We start from the raw sequence: 18,374 nt of genomic DNA, 5'->3' as shown, positions 1-18,374 counted from the left end.
AGTGGTCTCTGTCCACATTAAAGGAGATATATATTATCAGTCATATTTGGCTGTCTCTGGGCAAGAGGGGGCCACGGATGAGCTAGCAGGAAGTTGGAAATTATCACAGTAGTATGCCAAGAGTTCTGTGGAAACTTAAGGTCTGCTTGAAGTGAACCTTCAGTCAACATACTTCTAGCTGGTCTGTAGTTTTTGTTCATGCTGTTCCCCTCCATCAAGTAAAGAAACAAGAAAATAGCTATTTGCAGCAGAGTAAATGGTTAAGACATCTGCATTAAGACTTCAGAAGTTCCCAGTGCTTGTCAAAGGGTGAGAATGCAGTTTTTATTTAGACTTTGAGTATGTTTTATCTTTAATAAACTCTTTTCTGAAAGAGTTACTTTGAGAGCAAACTCTTAAAGGAAAGTGTGAATAATTATTAGCCTAGCCAGTGATTACTGTAATTTCCTAATCCCTTCCTTCTCTAATACCATAAATTTCTCCTTCTCCACAAATACTTTCTCTTCTGTTTTCAAATGTAATTGAGGCTCCTTTTCTCTTTTTCCTTTGATGTCAAACATGTACTCATAGCTGCCGCATCCAGGTATTTTCATCTGTCACTGCTCCTTCTCTATAGGGATAAACATCTCTTTATTGCTAACCATTGTCAACATGGACCTGCTTACCATTCAGGCTTCTATTGTCATTTACACACAGAAATGAATCAAAGCTCACCAGACTTTTCTGTGAAGAAGTCTGGCAGTCTCTGGAAGCAGGCCTTACTCTGCTGGCTAAAGTGTGACTTTTCCAGACTTTCTGAACCCCACCCTTTCAGGATTTCCCCAACACTGCTAGCCCAAAGGACCTTCCTCTTATAGTACTCCTGGCTGACATAGGCATTTCTTTCTATTCATAAATCTATGAGATTCTATTCTCTCCAGATTGTATTTAAAGCTTCTGTAGAATAAATTGATCCATAACCAAAGAATATAGTGACATCTTACATGGGCTAAAATCCAAAATAAGTGTTTTCTTCTTAAAGCAACAAATATATAAATGTCTGTGAGGCCTCAGTCACAGGGTCAGCTTACTTTGAAGTCAAATATGTGTTCAAGACCTTGGAGTAAGAAAATGAGCCAGAGTCTTCTGAAACGGCCTGCACAGTTTGGCCCTGGGTGTAGTAAGAAATTTGAGACATCGTGTTTTATTCAAGAATTTTGGGATTCAACAGAAACTAAAGTGTTTCATGTGTAGCTATGATAAGCCTAGAAATCTGTTACACCATTGCCTTTATAAATTGGATAAAGTCCTTATTATTCTTAAGCATGTTCTGAACGTGCCTCTCAACCAACAAACAATGCTACAAAATTAAGTGGTATGACAATGTTCTTTTAATTACCTATAATAGCTACAGACCCACTTTTGTGGTTATATGATCCTCAAAGTCCTTTTTTTATATTTCAGAACACAGCTAAATTTTAACAACTTGTTTATCTTCCACAATAGTGTCCTCAAAGTGCATTCTTGTTTTTGAAAACATCTTGAGAAAAGAAAAGCCACTGAATGGGAGAACATACTTGCAAAGTGCCTGTCTGATAAAGGACTGGTATCCAAAATGTACAACAAACTCTTAAAACTTAATAAGAAAACGACCCAATACAAAGGGACAAAATGGTCTGAATAGACACTTTACTAAGGAAGAAAAACAGATGCCAAAAAAAGTATCAAAAGATGTTCAGCATAACATGTCATTACAAAATTGGAAGTAAAAACCTATTAGAATTGCTAAAATCCAGAATCCTGGAAACACCAAATGTTGGTGAGGACATAGAACAACAAGAACTTTCTCTCATTGCTGGTCAGAATCTAGAATATAACAGCCACATTGGGAAACATTTTGGAAGTTTCTTAGAAATGTATGACATGGGTTTAGCATGTGACCTAGCAATCACAATCATAGGTATTCATAAACTAGAAGCGTATATCTGCACAAAAATCTCAAAGTGAATATTTATAAAAAGCTTTATTCATAATCGCTAAAATTAGGCACTCCAATAGAGGAAAACATCAACAAGTTGTGGTATATCCATACAACAGTGGTAAACGAAAATGAGATATGAAGCCCCCTCTCTCCCCCAAAACAGATATAGGCAACACGAGTTAATCAACAATGACAGTTTTAGATGTTTCAGATCAGACATTTCTATTGCTTTGGGCCTCTTGTTGCGGGGATCCCATGGCAAGGGGAAGGGGAACTGCCACCATACATACAGCCAAGGAGAGGAAAAAAGAGAGAGGAGCTGGGCCCCTCAGTCCCTTCAAGTGTACACCACTATGGTCTAGAAAGGACCTCCCCCTAGGCTCATCTCCAAAACACTCTCCCACTAAGAGCAGTACTCTAGGTGCCAAGCCTTTCACACGTGTGCCTTTGAGACACTGTATGTCCACAGCAGAGCAAATGCGTGTTTTAAAGTGAAAGCAGTCAGACTGAGGGGTTGCATATGCTTCTTGATTCCAACTGTATAATATCCAGAGAAGAGGAAAACTATAGTCTTTAAACCAAGATCTCTGGTTGGTGGAAGGTTCGGGAAGGGGAGGACTGAGTCAGTGATTCAGGGCAGTGAAGCTCTTGACTGGCACTCTGGGGATGGGTACACAGCGTTATGCATTCACCAAAGCCTTCGGATCTATACAACACAAAGACTAAACCCCAGCGTGGACTATTGACTTCAGTTGACAATCACATATCGATATTAGTTCAATTTTTCCATAAGACTAAAGCTGTTCTTCGTTTAGAAATAAATCTTCATACAATGAGTCTTAGCGGTCACACCAAAAATTCCTGGTACATCTGGAGAAACTCGTATTCATTCAGAGGTAGAAACTAAAGTGTGAGGCCATAGCCACAGCTGAGTGTGATGTTTGAATTTGATTGGCCAAGGTTACCATGCACTAATTTTGTTACATCCTTTTCTTCATGTGTGAGTTTTTGCTCCATGACCAATGTATAACTAGGCATTGTATGACTGAATGTAAAAACCGTAGGGAGCAGACCTCAAAGCTACCATTGTCACCATCCAAGCAGTGTCCACGCAAACATTGAAACACCTTTCTCCTTTCCTTCTAGGCCTTGCTATTGCCAGTGCCCTGATAGACATTTCACAACAGAAGCCTTCAGATAATAAAGACAAGACTTCGGGTGTCCGAAATCGAAAACATCTGTCTACACGTCAAGGAACTTGTGTCTGAGAATGGAAAGCGCTCCTTAGACTCTGTCCTGATTTACTTTGCAAATGGCTTCCGTTAAAGCTGTTCTGTGGTCTCAGGTTCCAGAGGCCAGTGTCTTATGATCCAGAGCCCAAGTACAGTTCCCTCTGATTGGGCAGTGTCCCAAGTGGCCAAAGAATGTTCCTGAGTTTTATAAAAGTAACAGTATTGAAGGTCACAGGTGACAAAGTCAGGGGTTTTGGTTTTTTGTTTTCGTTTTTTGGAATATCTTAGGATTATCATAGCTAACATTAAATTACTCTGGAAAAAAAGATGTATATTGTTTCTTAATACAGATGAAAGATATGTACTTCCTATAAATCAACTGTTTATATCCCAAGACTTTAAGGAAAGACATTTTATAATGCTGAAATAATGAAAACTGTACAGTTTTTGCCTCATTAGTAATCTTAAGTTACCTGTATATGAATAGGAAATAAGAAATTGTAATGACTTTAAATGCTGTTTTATCACATTGTAAATGTGAAAGCGAGATTTTGATTTGGTAGGATGTAGGTAAAGTGTTTTAGTATTTCACATGACCAAATCATGCCCAGACTCAATGTGAGAGCATAACAGTTTCCATCTAACTGGAATATAGACTGCATGAGTCCGTTTGGGTAAATGTGCACAAGTTTACAGGAGGTTTATTAGAATTCTGATGTAGAGGACATTCCTGTCATCTGTGCCAACTGCCTAACTCATTATCAGAGCTGATGGAGCATGGAAATCCTGTCCAGCAATGAATTTCTCCCTCCTTCCCAAAACAGCCTCCAGTATCATGACCTAAAGAGAGCTGAAATGGTGACTGGAGAGTGAACTGCTGCTCCAATGTGGTCATTTTTAATTGCCTAGACCTAAAAGATCCACCTGCGTTCTTATAGGAACATCACCTTTTCTTTTGGCTTTTGGGGTCTAGCTGCTAGATTTCATTTACCTTTCACAAATGTTATGAAATGTATTCTAGAGGCCATGCTTTCCAAGCTACTTCCTGCCACCTACTCCATGTGGACTTGGAGCAGAGACGAGTGTTGTCTGCAAGCAGCAAGATTGCTGTTCTCACACGCACACATCAGCGTCACGAAGGAAGTCTGCAGCTTCAAAATAAGGTTATTGTTGGCCACATTCAACCCACTCTTGAATGACTCAGAACTACGAATTATCGCAGAGAGGAAAAGCCAAATCAAACAGCTTCCACACTGGAATACGGAATCACTTGTGTCCTAATATTGACCGAAGAAGCTCAGTTGCATTAACAGATCTGGTTTGGAATTACAGTTTTTAATTTCAAGGTGACTGACTACAGGATATTTAAGAACAATGACAGAGATATCCTCAGCTGCTATCTATGATATAGTTTTGTTTAATATGAACGTCACTTAACCCTAATTGATGTTTAGTACTGCATATGTACTCTCATGTTCTCTGGCTTACTGGAAGGTAATGACACTTACACTTCATGCCTAGTTATGCATGCCCTGGTTGTACAGTAGCAGAATATGACCCTGTTGTGATATTAAATATTTATTTCAAATGCCATTATACATAGTCAGCCAATTTTGATGAGGATTGACTGTAATATATAAAAGGAATGGTCATAAAATATGTAGTTGCATCTTAGATTTTTAGATTGCATCTAGCCATGACTATATCATTATTTTGATAATTAGGCATTTATGAATTGTAGTATATGTTCCATGTGTTGGCATGACAGTTTTCCTATTTTCTATGCATTAAAAATAAGACACATCTATAGAATAGTTTTAGTCATTTTATCTCCAGCTGTGGCTTGTCTGGGAGGGGCAGGGCTGATTGTTTTTACTTCTCTATGACATTGTCTCTCTCACACAAAACCAATGAGCTAGGTTTATGAATGTCTCCAAAAAATCAAGTAATTTGATCAACCTCCTTTTGGGCCCTTTAAATGTTGAGTTTTCTCATGGAAAGATAAATTGACAAAAGTGGTTATTACAGAGACATAATTACTTTAAAATAAAGCAAGTACCCAACTTGTTTAATTCTCTATCAGTTATCACTAGAGAATGCTTACTTTGCAAAGATACATATAGACGTGTATGGAAATTCTTGCCTCAGCTATATTTTTAGAGGCTAAGCAAATAGCTATGTCAAGTTACTAATTGTTAAATTTCATCCATCTTGAACCTGTTCATTGAAGTCATTCTACATTCTATACCTTTCTGGGACACATATTGCTAATTCTGGCTAGGTATGCAATATATTCTTACCAAGGCTTTTTTTCTTTTTATAATTGATAGAAAATAAAACTCTTCACCCTCAGGTAAAGTGGATTAACAACGCCTCAAAGGTGAAGGATAATCACTTTGAATCTGTGTCTTGCCCCTTCGAAACACACACATTCCAACCATTTTACACTTGATGCTTTTGTTTTTTAAGAACTCAGACTACATGTCTAGACAGATACTTTTTGAGAAGTTATCAGTTTAATTTGCTCATTCACTTAAAAACTTAGTTGAATATAATTCTGAACATTTCAGTATAGCTGACTGAAAAACCTTCACATTTTACAACTCCTTATTCCATAAATACGAAAAGAAAATGTTTAAAATAGAATGGAGTTTTAAAAAAATTAACTTGGAGACACTATTTGGACAATTAGATAGTTCTTGGTGAAAATGAATCTGCTTCTGCTTGTAGATTTATTTAATGTACTTTATGAGAATTGGGGTTCTCATAGGAAAACTTTAGGTAGGACATGTTTAAGTAGAGTCAGCTTGCCCTACTTCCGTATCTCACTTTGGTTTGGTGTCAGTAAGATAGAAGTGATTATGTGGTTGAGGTCATTTAGAGAACAACCTGGTGGACAGGTTAGACACAGACACTGGAACCAGCCTATAGGTGTGGGATGCTGGACACTGAAGGCCCACCTGTGAAGGGAGGTGCTGGTGCACCTGGTAGAGCTGTCCTGATGCTAGCAGCTCCCCCCAGCCCCAGCCCACCTGGCAGTACAGCAGGTGTTACAGTCATGGCTGCTCTTCCTCCCAGCTGACTTATTCACCCATCTATTAATTTTCATCCAATTCTTCACCACATGTAGATTTTTTTGCAAAAAAAAAAAATCAACAAAATAAAACTTCCTGGATATCTTATTTTCCTATCTTTCTAGAAAATAGGGATTTCTTTAAAAAAAAAAAAAAGTACTGTTGACATTTGAGTCAATTTTTGAGCTTTGACTCTTTCTAAATCTAGACAGTTTAGCTAAGCCTTTTTAAATTCCCTGTTGACATTTAGAAGGAAGCATAGGTTGTCACCATTCACATGCAAACTAGCCAAGGCAGAGTCATGCTTACCAGATGTTGTTGTCCTAGGGAATGTATCTTATTTTTTCCATTGGCATGAAACTGGTTTTAAAAGTGTTTTGGTTTTTTTTGTTTGTTTGTTTGTTTGTCGGTCATGGGGCTTGAACTCTGGGCTTGGGCGCTGTCCCTCAGCTCTTCAGCTCAAGGCAAGCGCTCTACAGCTTGAGCCACAGCACCACTTCCGGTTTTCTAGTGGTTTATTGGAGATAAGAGTCTCACGGACTTTCCTGCCCGGGCTAGCTTTGAACCGCAATCCTCAGAGCTCAGCCTCCTGAGTAGCTAGGATTACAGACGTTTGCCACTGGCACCTGGCTTGGGTTTTTTTTTTTTTAAGTGTTTTGTATTTTTATAAGGGTTGTTAAAAATGACAGCTGAAAGCTGGGTGCCAGTGGCTCTCTCCTGTAATCCTAGCTACTCAGGAGGCTGAGATCTGAGAATCACGGTTCAAAGCCAGCCTGGGCAGGAAAGTCCGTGAGACTCTTATCTCCAATAAACCACTAGAAAACCAGAAATGGTGCTGTGGCTCAAGCTGTAGAGTGTTAGGCTTGAGCTGAAGAGCTGAGGGACAGCGCCTAACCCCAGAGTTCAAGCCCCAAATGAAGTAATTTTACCCACCTACACCTTTTAGAAGATATGTTTCCAAAACTCATTTGCTGTTTACTAGGATGGGCTTGGAACGTGATCATAAGAAATCCCCAGATTAGTTCAGATTCCTCCTCTTCACACTCAGTAGGAAAATAGGGTGACCCTGAAGAGTAATATATTGTGCTCCATGATGATTCTTGCCTTGATGAGTCTTACCAGTGAATCTTGGGGACACACTGGACCAATGAGCAGCCTTTATCTCTAGTCAGAGAGAGTTCTTTAGATAATGAAGCTATCATTCTAATTCAAAAAGCTTTAAATAATTTCCCAAGGAATACAAGCCATCTGGTTGGTGCTCATCCGTGTTTTCATTATAGTACGCACTTAACATTTTAGTTTTATCAGATTCTTTTAAAATAAGAGTTAGAATCACAGTTACTGTCAATATAGATGTACCCAGGTGTGCATGCCAGAGTTTAGAACAGATTGTATAAAAGTTCAAAACTGCCTTAAAAAGCCAACATTTGAGGATATACTGTGCTATTAATCAAGACTTTAGTTATTGAAATAAAAACATTGGCTCTTCCAGTTCTCATTGCCAAATGCAGCTTTGTTCTTGACTTATTTTTTAAGGAAAAGGGGTGTTGATTTAGACTTGGTTTTTTTTGTTTTTTGTTTTTTTGAGACAGGGTCTTACTGTGTATCTCCCAGACTGCCTTTGAACTATCTCCAGTGTTTCCACCATGCCCAGTGACTCTTGATTTTTTCCCCCTTCCAAGATTAGGCAGGAAAAATACTCCAGGGACCTGAAAAAAATATTCCCCATGTAATACTTGCTGATAAAAGTTGTAGTAGTCAGTTTCCACATTCAAAATACACTTTCCTTTTACCCTGATTTTCCTTGACCTTTGTGTCCACCTACTATTTGGATAGTGTGCTTAGTTAACATTTTGCACATGCTTTCTGTTTTGTGTTTACAGAACTTATCCTTCATTATAATAAAAGCCAGCTTTCTGAGCCCTGGGCACCCATGGCACGGCTGACGAGTTTCTGAGAAAAGCCTTCACATTCTTGGGCAAGCCTCAGGTGTTTCTGTGTGGTCATCTGGGGCCAGGCCTCAGGCAAGTGTTGCTGGGAAAAAGAAAACCAACAAGGACCCAAGGCCACACATCTCCCCAGCACCCCACCCCCACCCCCCACCCCCACACAGGAAGGTCAAGTAGTGATCTCCCTTCCTGGGCACAGGGTTTCCAAGGTCTTTGGTCATGATCCTGACCTGAGACCTCACACTGAACTTGTCTCAGCCTCTGCCCCAGAACAGAATGGTGTTTCCTCATTCCAAGATGCACACCTTCCAAGGGTCAGGCCAAGGAGGGGCTGGGTACGAAGTCCTGCCAACTCTGGGACACATATTCACCAGGGCTCTAGAAAAGAGGCCTTTGAGAAGAGCCTGGAGGAAGGTGGACCTGAAGGTGGCATCCTGGTTCCCCGTTCTATTTTTTTTTTTTTTTTGTCGGTCATGGGTCTTGAACTCTGGGCCTGGGCACTGTCCTTGCGCTCTTCAGCTCAAGGTGAGTGTTCTTACCACTTGAGCCACAGCGCCACTACCAATTTCTAGTGGTTTATTGGAGATAAGAGTCTCACGGACTTTCCTGCCCGGCCTGGCTTTGAACCTTGATCCTCAGATCTCAGCCTCCTGAGTAGCTAGGATTACAGGCGTGAGCCACTGGCGCCTGGCTGATTCCCCTTTCTCTTGTCACAGCAAGCCGCTGCTGCTCTGAATCCAGCCTTGCACTCGCTCTTCTGATGCTGGATTCACGGCTGCACAAAGATTGGGGGGTTTCAGCCCAAAACTGATTTTTCCTCTAACTTGCAGGAGTTTCTCTGAGAAATGTGAGTGGTGAATGTGAACATCAAATATTAGTTCAGCTCCACCTCACAGCTCTTTAGCTAAGCATACAATTCCCTTCCCAATTTTATAGCGCCTCCTCCCTTGTTTAGACCAATGGTACCTAGAGTCCCTGAGCAGCCCACAGACTGTGAGTTTTGTTGCCCTATTCCCACAGTGACACAGATAGTATTATTTTGCTTCCCAATATGAAACGACATTGTAATTATGAATGAACCTTCTTCCCATTCTCACTTCTTACCTGCCTACCTTCCAGTGCTTAAACCCTCCGTTGAGGAAGTAAATTTCCCCTATGCAAAGACCCAGTGTGGACCAATTCTAACTGAACAAAAGACCAGGCCCTTCATAAATATTACATCCTACTCACCAGCAGCCAGAAAAAGATTTGACCAATGTTATTTTGGGCAAAAGTGTTATTTTAACTCTGGCAAGACAGTTGTTTAAGCCTAAGCTTCTTTAAACTAGTTACGCATGGTCAGGAAATCTTGCTTTAGAAAAATCTGCCCAGGAAAATAGCATTAGTGAGTAAATTCTTGTAACAACCCTTCTGGCTTTTGTACCCTTTATTTCCTCAAAATGTTATAAATATTGTGCTTCTTAGTCATATATGTTATTTTTTTAACATAAACCTAAATACTAGTTCTTTTTTTTAATACCTTAAGCCTGTTGTCCAGATGATTTCTAAGTAACTTAGAAATCACTCATTTACTCCACTGAGGTTTTATAATGGGATTTTTTGGTGTGGTTATTGTTTTTGTTCAAATGGTTAAATATTCTATTTCATGATAAAAAGGTCTAAAAATAAACTCAGTGAATGGATATCACCCTTGAATTTTTTGAGGGGAGGAAAGTAAATCACTATTAGTGCATTTATGTGCCAGAGTTCACAAATAATTACAGTTGAGACCAATCATGGGTGTTTCCTAGTGATTCAGAGTTTCACCTTTCAGGATTGCTTAAATATCTGCTTTATATTTTAAATATTATCTACTTCATTTTCAATGGTATTTTTCTTAGGATATCCTAACCAATTGTGTTGGATTTTCTTTCCCATCATCACACATCTCCTGACCCTTGGTCCACAAGTCAACCCAGCTACCCAGTTGACCGCCACCATCAATGCTTTTAAAAACAAATAAATAACACACAATAGGCCTTGCACATCTCCATTCCCTTGTGACAATGCACGTTAGCTGCAGTAATCTTTTCCTTTACATCAGCTTGTTTGAAATACAGTGGCACTTAAAAGGGAAGGCCAGCTGGAAGGACACCAATAAAAACACTAGCTCTCCTGAAGACAATTTGATTTGAACCTGAAATGAATTACCTTGCACCACAAATAGATAATGGCAAACAGGATGTGCTGCTTATCAAGTTCTCAGAGTCAGAACTCCAAGTTCAATCGAAGCTCATTGCCTGGAGAGGATAAAAGGGGGGGGGGGGGTACGGGTTTCCAAGTGTCTGTGTGCAGGTGAACAATTGGAGGGGGGCTCTCAGCATCCAGGGTACACACCTTGGTCTGCAGCGAGAGCTCCACTGTGACCTTCCAAAGCAAAAGGCTGCCCGCTGGGCTGGTGAAGAGGTTCTGGAAAGGAAACCACTGAATAGTGCCATTTTGTGCCTTCTCAAATGAGAAGTCTGGCCTTTGTAATGAGTTGAGGCTTGTGCTTGTGGGTTGTCATTTGTGGGTTGTGTTTCCATGAATAAAAGGTAGAGTTTTAGTGACACAGCTCTTGTTTGGCCAAGATGCGTAAGCTGGGAATGTAGCCACTTTTTTCAAATTTGTTTAAGTTTTATTTTTACTGTCAAGGTGATGTACAGAAGGGTTACAGTTCACTTAAGGAAGGTAATAAGTACATTTCTTACATTTCTTAACTTTGTAGTTCTTTTTGTTTTGCTGTACCAGAGGTGGGAAGTCAGGCCTCTCAGGGGCTAGGCAGGCGTTTTCACACTTCCCCACCCAGTCTTCATTTTGCTTTTACTTATTTTTCATTGCTTTTACTTATTTGTTCAGGCAAGGGCTCTCATTTTTTCCCCTGGCAGCCTCCTCAAGCCACCATTGTGGACAGGCACCACCACACGCAGCTTATTGATAAAGACAGAGTCTCATGAACTTTGTGCCTGGACTCACCTCAAATTACCATCTTCCGAATTTCTACCTCTTGTGTAGCTGAGATTACAAGCATGGGCTATTAGGCCTGGCCCTGATTAGTATCGCTGATTAATTTTGGTGTTGCATAGTAGTGAACTGAGAATTATACTGTAGAGTATCTAAAAATTCATATTATTCCTTTATAGAAACCCCTTGGGAGAAAAAATTTTTCTTAGTGTTTTAAAATATTAAAGCCAAGTTTATAATCCTCTATACTACATTAATACATTTCATAGTAACACTCTTTTTTTATTGGTGAAGGGGACAAATTAAGTTTTTTTTTTGTTTTTTGTTTTTTGTTTTGGTCAGTCATGGGGCCTGAACTCTGGGCCCAGGCACTGTCCCTCAGCTCTTCAGCTCAAGGCTAATGCTCTACCACTTGAGCCACAGCGCCACTTCCGGCTTTTTCTGCTTATATGGTACTGAGGAACCCAGGGCCTCATGCATGCAAGGCAAGCACTCTACCACTGAGCCACCTTCCCAGCCCCCAAATTAAGAATTCTTGATGGTGTCTTGATAATTATCTGAATAATGTTGGCCAAAGGGACAGTTTATAATATTTACAAAGATTGAGCAATGTCAAGTCTATCATCTTGATAAAGAATAATGATCAATAACTGCTGAAAGATTTGAAATGTATTCAGTCCATCAGCATAAAGTTTAACTCAACTTGTAATGTGTCATTTCACGCCAATAAATTTAAATGCAGATTCCCAAACTTGGAACTTAATCACATTCCTATCAATCCAAAATGGCATCTTTGTTTGGGAACCTGATGCGTTATTTAATCTGAAGTATTCTGTGTTACAGCAATGTATATGTCTGTATATTGCTATATAGACAGATACAGGAAACCAAAATACCTAAGGAAATAGCAATTGAATCAATTTGGTTAATATTTTCAAAGCATGTTGGGGGACCCCAATCTGGTAGTTGAAATGGACACATGGGAAAACTAAAATGAAACCAAGAGCCTGTCGTTAGTGGAACTGAGCTAACTGTGCTTTATCCTTCCCTGTGGAAAGGCAAAAACTGCTTCTTCCCAGAGAGGGTTGAGGAATGTGCTTCCAGAAACTTCTGAACCTCAGCTCCAAGTGACCTACTGAAGTGTGGTCATTATTATATTGGCGTAAACGTGTGTGTGTGTGTGTGTGTGTGTGTGTGTGTGTGTGTGTGTGTGTGATTAAATGGCTATGATGGGTGCATTATATCACAATTTACCTTTCCATCTGTAACTCGGTTTCATGAAGTTTAACACTTTCTGTCCCCCTGTTGAATGATAGAGTTGCTCATTTGTCCACAAGCATCTGAAATCTCTTCAGGTAACTACATAAATGAAAGATATTATACAAGCATTAAAATTTATATCAGAAACATCTCACGTGATTTCTGTCACTATGGGCCCATGTAAAATGCTTCTAAAGCTTTCAACAAAAGAAAGCAAAACATTTTCCTATCTTCCTGTTAGTCATTACCTAGATATTTTTCCTTTAGATAAACAATCTACAGTGTGTTTACTGAAGCTTGCACTGATATTCCCCAGTAGTGTTTGCAACTGGAGTTTTATTCCAGCAGCTACATGAAATGAGCCCACAGTGCAGAGTAGGCAGGTCCCACTGGAACCTGAGATTATTTGTTCTCTCACTGTTCTAAAGGTAATTAAGGAGCATTGCATGTTTCTCAATTAATGATTTCTCATTCAACAGGGGATCTTTGATGCTAATTTGTTTTAATCAGGGCAGAGGCTGCTCACAAACTCTAAACAATTCAGTGAAGAGGAACTAGGAATTTTTAATCAAGTGGAAGAGATTTGAAGGCTGTGAGGGACACATTTATCACATGCCTTCAATCCCTCCATTTAACAGTGTTTTTTCTGTTTTGTAAATCAACTGAGATGATCAAATCTCGAACGTTGCATTATACAGCACACTTTGTGCTATATGTTTCTGTGAACACGCAGTGATGTCCAATTTCTTCCATGCAAAGTCAACACAATCTTCATTTCTCTCTATAGAGAACACATTTCATACATACGCCTCTCACCCTTCATTGTATCCACCAGACTCTGTATATACTGTTCAGACTTTGAGCAGTTATAATCAAATTGCATTATGCCAGGCGCCGGTGCCTCATGCCTGTAATCCTAGCTACTCAGGAGGCTGAGATCTGAGGATTGAGGTTCAAAGCCAGCCCAGGCAGGAAAGTCTGTGAAACTCTTATCTTCAATAAAACACCAGAAAACTGGAAGTGGCGCGGAAGCTCAAGTGGTAGAGTGCTAGTCTTGAGCTGAAGAGCTGAGGGACAGCGCCCAGGCCCAGAGTTCAAGCCCCACGACCGACAAAAAAAAAAAAAAAAAAGCATTATATACACAGAAACATTTATAAGCTAAGGAGACATTGCATTACATCATGATTAGACCATAGTTTTCATTTAAAAAGTGACTTTAGCTGGTGACTTTGCCTTATGAAAGTAAACCCTCAAGGAGAGAAGCCAGAACCCCTTGCTTTCCTTGCTAATGATTAGGTTTGCAATCCTCATCAAGTTCTCAGATCAACTTTGCAGAAGTCGGTCGTGTGAAAATGAGGTTTGTTTTTTTCCCTTCCACTATCTGAATGTAGAAAAATCTCAGCAAATACTCAGGAGGCCTACCTAGTTAAAAAAAACAAAAACTTACTGATTCACTCGATTAAAGTAAGTAGGAAAATGGGCTTTTAAAATAAAAACTAGTTTCCAACTGTAAGATCTGTCAGAATCAACTGGAGGACAGAGGCTTTGATAAACCCATTTCTGATAGGATGGGAGGGGGAAATCTCAAGAATCTTCATGTCAGACTACTTTTCAGGTAATGCTGGGACTCTGGGATCTCAATTCAAGAACTCTTGTTAGGACTAAATGGAGCACAGGGTAGCTGGGGTGTGAATGCAGCTCTGGAGGAGGAATCTGTGTTCCTGGAATGTTCTAGAGTTTTGTCCCCAGGTTTTCCATCAAAAAGTCTGTAGCTTCATGCACCTCCTCATTGCCTTCCAGGGGAACTTCAGGCTCTAGATGGGCAAGGCTAAGAGATGGGCTTGTGTAAGAAGAGTGAGTGTAGAGCCTGTGTTTTATTCATGGAGATTCCCCTTGAAACTCTTTGCAGGAATTACAAGCCTTTGAAAAACAATGGAATGGTGGCCTGGTCCTCTTGTTCTAATGGACCACACTACAAGCCGAAGTGGCCTGTAGAACAGCACACCAGAACGGCCTGATGTTTTCTGGTCCTGATGGTAAGGTTATATGGGGCTCTCTTGGCGTCTGTTTCTAGTAAGGGCCCCCAACTAATTCTTTAAGACAATGAAAGTTTGCTTTTCACCATGTTTCATATCCAGCATTTGTGACTATTCTTAATCAACAATAATGGAACACTCTATCTAAAAACCAAGTTTTTTCCTTAGAACTGTGCTAAAATGATCTGGAAAGAGCTTCCAAGGGAAAGCCATTTACAAAGCCTGTGTCTGGGGTGGGGACCCCCATGGCTCAGCTGACCTCCTCAGCCCAAGCATCTCCTGATGCGTCTTCATGGACATGGTCTGGTCCTGTGTGTTTCTCAGCCATACACAGTCACATAGCATGACAAGTTCAAGTATGATTTGGTTTCTTGTCTGTCAGAGCTGCTGTTTTCTAACTCTCATATCACAAAGTAGCTTGGGAGGGGTGGGAGGTATGCAGTTATTTCACTGGAGGTAACTTAGCCTTAGAATTAATTTGTAAGTATGGAATTAATTGCTAACAGGCAACAAATATTTTTAAAAAATACTATTGTGAGATGTTCTAGAACATTCTGATATGTGATAGTATCTACTGTGGGCAAGCTCTACCCCAGGTTACAACCAGTAACAGCAGAATAGTAGAGTCTTTGTTTTACTGACTTGCCTGAGTTCACGTGGCTGGCAAGTGACAGATGTGGGAAAGACTCCCACAGTGCACTGCTTCTTGTGCACCTGCTGGGCTTACCTAACACCAAACCTTCCTGCAGTGACTGGAGAAGCAATGTCAGCAACTCTGACAGTCATTCCCAGATCGCGTTTTTCAATGACAGAAACCCTTGTAATTGAAAGGCTGCTTTCCTTTCCTAAGGAGCAGTCTTTCCGTTGGAAGCTGTCCTGGTTCTCTTTGCAGAAGGGAATGAGCTCTAACTCTCCCAGTTCCAGGTGGTCTCCGATATCCAGATGCCCGTGACCCACATGCCCACAAACTGGCCTAATTAATCACATATCATCGTCATGCATGCTGGCTGCAGACCTACTCCTGTCATGTCATTGGGTCACAAATGTGCAGGTGATCTAACTGAAGGTGCCTTTTGCAATTTGGAGTTCTATATTGATGTGATGTGATCATGCTGTCAGTATTCCACTGGGACTTACAAGCCTCTAGACTTCCCTGTTGGTCAGGGCTGCTATGATGACTCGCCATCCCTTCTTGCTACTTCACTTGGGTAGTGTGAAGCACAGTACTCATCTCTGCTCCTCAGACCTGTCCTGAGCAGTCAGCTGGGTTCTATCTGACTTGTCCCCTGACAGTCAGCCTCAGGAAATAAAGCACAGGTGGGGGTCTCTAGGAGACACTTGTAGCAAGTCCAAATCACAAGTTGCGTGAGTGGCATGAAAATCTTCCATTCTAAGGATTTCATTTTCTCTTTGCACAGACCCCACAGTGATAGGAACTGACTTCACTACTTGTGTGTGGAAATCTGTTCATAGGACTAAGCAGCCTGCTCAGTTTCCTCATCTGTCAGACACAGGCCCGGCTCAGGGCACAGTGCTTCTCCAAATTCTTACCTGGAGATGCTGCTAGTGTGCTAGTGTACCTCGCTGGTGTGTCCTCACCTTTCATGAAATGGCTGTGAACTGACAGTGACTTCAGCTTCGCTGGTGGCGCATCAGTGACACATCCTGGGTTCCACTGACAAGTCACAGGTTTCAGTTACAGTGTTAGACAACCCTGATTATGCCTGGATTGGCATCATAGTTCATTGAAAGAAATAGCTACAGCTGAATCCCTGTGGATTTTTCCTTCCTCTTTTCTTTTTAGGTTGTAACATTGTGCATCATTTTTGAAGTTTTTTTCCTCTTTTTAATTAATGTATATTAATTGTACAAAGGGGTTTCATTGTGGCATTTTACTGCATATATATATATATATATATATAGGTACTTTGATCAAATTCATATCTGTTATTCTTTCTTATCCCTTTCTCTGCCTGATGGAACAGTTTCTAACTGGTTTCATTGTCCCATTTTCATACAAGCGCATGAAGTGCTGGACTCATATTCTTCCTCTCTTTCCCCATCCCTCCCTCCGGTTACCATCCCCAGACAGCCTTTGCCCTCCTAGTCTCAATTTTTACACTTTCTTTTTGGTCTACACTCTGCATATGAGAAAGAGTAAGTGCTACTTGACATTTTAGCCTAGCTTGTTTCACTTAACGTGATGAGTTCCAGTTCCATCCATTTTTCTACAAACAACATAATATCATTCTCTTTAATGCTGACTGTGTGTGTCTGTGTCTGTATGTGTCTCTGTGTGTAATCTTCTTTATCCATTCATTGGTTGATGGACACCTAATTCCTTAGCTTGGCTAATATGAAGTGTTATAATCAACATGGTGTGCATATGCCTCTATTTTATCCTGAATTACATTCCTTCTGATATATGCCCAGGAGTAGGACAGGGAAATCATATGGTAGCTCTATTTTTAGATACTTTATGAGTATTCATACTGTTCTTAAAAATGGCTATCCTAACTAACCGATATCCCCACTAACAAGATATAAGCGTTCCTTTTTTCCTATATACATACCAGCATTTGTTGTTTATTTTCTTGATGATGGCCATTCTAGCTGAGGTGAAATAAAATCTCAGTGTCATTTTGATTTGCATTTTCTTTGTGACTAAAGATGTTGAGCATTTCTTTATGTAGTCATTGGCCATTTATACTTCTCCTGAAAACTGTCTAATTCATTTGTCTAGTTACTAATTGGATTGTTTGTTCTTTAGTTGAGCTTTATCTATATTCTGGATATTAATCCTATTTGGATGAATGGCTGTCCAGGATTTCCTCCCATTATGTAGGTTGTTTCTTGACTCTAGAAATTGTTTCCTTTGTTGTACAGAGCCTTTTAATTTAATTTAATCCTATTAGTTAATTTTGGCTCTTATAGCCATAGTAACTGGAGACATATTCAGATTTTGTTTTACCTATGCCAGTATTTTCAAGGATCTTGGCCATGTTTTTCTCTAAGTTTTAGGACACATATTTAGATCCTTGGTCCATTTTAAATTAACTTTTGTGTAAGATGAGACATGAGAATTTTTACATTTTTCCCTACTGAGAATCTTCGCATGTTAAATATTTCAAGTATTCTTTATTCACCACACCAAAATACTAGGTTCTTACTTTATTTCTCAATGAAGCTTAATTTCAACCCAAAGGACAGCATATTGTAACTTCATTGTCTCAGCTGTGTGTTGAAACTTCATTACCTCTGAAGGGATTTAGTGAAATACAATCTTTCTAGTCAGAAGATAAAATGAGATGTGGAGAATTCATAAATTATTTAGGCATCAAAGATTCTGTATAAAGAACAGCTAGTTAATGGAGACAGGAATGTTAATGCCCTTTAGGAAAAAAAATCTTCTAAAATCATTTTTGTGGTGGTCAACTTACAGAAGAAACACCACAATTACCTCATGATTCTTTTAAAGAAGAATAGCTGTTTTTCTCCCTTGGGGCCCAAAATCAAGTATAAGTCTCCATCAAGCAGGGTTACAACCAGTTTGAAACATGCAAACACTAGATAACTAGCTGCCGTGTTTGTATGCATCATGCAGATAGACGTTGACCTAGATACATCTCTAAAATTAATTTAACAGCACTGCGCTGGGCCTGGCTAATACTCTAACAAGTGTTTCTTTCTTTAATGATGAGCATAAGCCCTGAGGGCCTTGTTTTTGATAGAAATGACAGCTCGGCAGGATGCAGCTCCTCTTAGGAAGAGTGTGCTGACTCAGAAAAGAGAAGGGCAGCTCCGGATGGTAGGGAAGTTGTCAGGCAAATTAGTAGCCTTCTAGATTAAAAGGTATGTAGCTAATCAGTGCTATAGGAATC

General features: G+C 40.0%; 1 protein-coding gene across 1 annotated transcript in view; it reads left to right on the top strand.

Moving 5' to 3' along the window:
* Positions 1-4,999, top strand: part of Atrnl1 (attractin like 1) — a 501,851-nt gene extending 496,852 nt beyond the window's left edge. Inside the window, exon 29 of the mRNA XM_042689560.1 lies at positions 3,107-4,999. Within this exon, the coding sequence (XP_042545494.1) occupies positions 3,107-3,228 (122 nt within the window). The 3' untranslated portion in view covers positions 3,229-4,999. The remainder of the gene's footprint in view (positions 1-3,106) is intronic.
* The last annotated feature ends 13,375 nt before the right edge of the window (positions 5,000-18,374 follow it).

The sequence above is a fragment of the Dipodomys spectabilis genome, unplaced genomic scaffold (assembly GCF_019054845.1).
Source record: "Dipodomys spectabilis isolate Male_0828 unplaced genomic scaffold, ASM1905484v1 ptg000125l, whole genome shotgun sequence".
Lineage (NCBI taxonomy): Eukaryota > Metazoa > Chordata > Mammalia > Rodentia > Heteromyidae > Dipodomys > Dipodomys spectabilis.
This window is presented reverse-complemented; position numbering and strand designations above follow the sequence as displayed.